The 1,131-nt window shown below is 65.3% G+C and overlaps 1 protein-coding gene across 1 annotated transcript in view; it reads left to right on the top strand.

Annotated features, from left to right (window-relative positions):
- The window catches only part of EMIHUDRAFT_471332 (hypothetical protein), a 2,122-nt gene extending 1,278 nt beyond the window's left edge, over window positions 1-844 (top strand). The window contains exon 3 of the mRNA XM_005756045.1: window positions 86-844. Coding sequence (XP_005756102.1) covers window positions 86-364 — 279 coding nt within the window. The 3' untranslated portion in view covers window positions 365-844. The remainder of the gene's footprint in view (window positions 1-85) is intronic.
- Window positions 845-1,131: the final 287 nt, after the last annotated feature.

Raw genomic sequence — 1,131 nt, 5'->3', positions numbered from 1 at the left:
ATCACGTGGCAAGAGGCGCCGGGCCGGCCGCGGTCGGGCCGGCCGCGGCGCCCTCGCGTCACCGGCGCCCCCGCGTCGGCCGCAGGCGCTCTCCGACGGCGTCGTCTACAACGCAGTCGACGCGTGCGAGCGGCTCGGCGTCGACGGCGACCAGATGGACAAGCTGTGGGCAAATGCAAAGAAGAGCGACAACCTGGTCAAGTTCGGGGGAGGCTTCTACGCGGGCAAGATCCCGGCGCCGATGCCGTCGCCCAAGAAGAAGAAGGGGCTCATCACGCGCACGTCGGGCGACATGAGCGTCTTCAGCTCGGGCGAGAGCGTGCTGGACGCCGTGTTTGGACCCGAGGGCGGCAAGATGCTCTGAGCCAGGGCAAGATGCTCTGAGCCAGGGTGTGGCCGGCGCGGCCGGGGAGGGTCGCAGCCCGAGTCTGCTAGCCCGCCACTTGCCGCTCCGACCTCTCTCTCTCTCTCTCACCCTCTCCCTCCCTCACCTCCCTCCCTCTCCTCTCGGCCTCTCTCTCTCGCTCTCTCTCTCTCTCTCGCGCGCGCGCGCGCGCTCTCTCTCGCTCTATCCCGCTCTCTCGCTCTCTCCCGATCTCTCTCGGTCTCTCTCGATATCTCTCGGTCTCTCTCGGTCTCTCTCCCTCGGTCTCTGCTGTCGCACATGTATTCTCGGTCTAGCCCGCCGAGTTGTCGACGTGAGGGTGTACGGGACCTTCGGTGTCTCTCGACCCCTTTTGTTGTCGTCTCCGTCTGCTTGAGGTCTGTGTGTCCGTGAGACGATGCCCATTGTACTGAGCTGTTGAGCATGTCATCAGGGGAGCATGTCTTGGCTCGGTGTCCTATTTGGGGGTATAGAAGGAGATAGTAGGAGGTGGCGCGTTGGCCTCGAGAGAGATAGGGGGAGATAGGGGGAGATAGGGGGAGGTTGCGCCTTGGCCTCGAGAGAGATAGGGTCCCAGTAGGGCCGCAGGAACTCAAACTCGCCGCGCCTGGGGGCGAGGTGGAAGGGGTGTGATGCCGCCGCCTCGCTCCTCGCGGGCGGGTGGTGCAGGAGAGTCTGCACAAGGCGGTCTGCAGAAGGCCGGTCTGCAGAAGGTGGTGCAGAACTGCGCGAGGGTGGCGGTGCTG

Source organism: Emiliania huxleyi (genome assembly GCF_000372725.1).
Source record: "Emiliania huxleyi CCMP1516 unplaced genomic scaffold EMIHUscaffold_991, whole genome shotgun sequence".
Classification (NCBI taxonomy): Eukaryota; Haptophyta; order Isochrysidales; family Noelaerhabdaceae; genus Emiliania; species Emiliania huxleyi.
The sequence above is the reverse complement of the archived record's forward strand: the minus strand, read 5'-3'. Positions and strand labels throughout refer to the sequence as shown.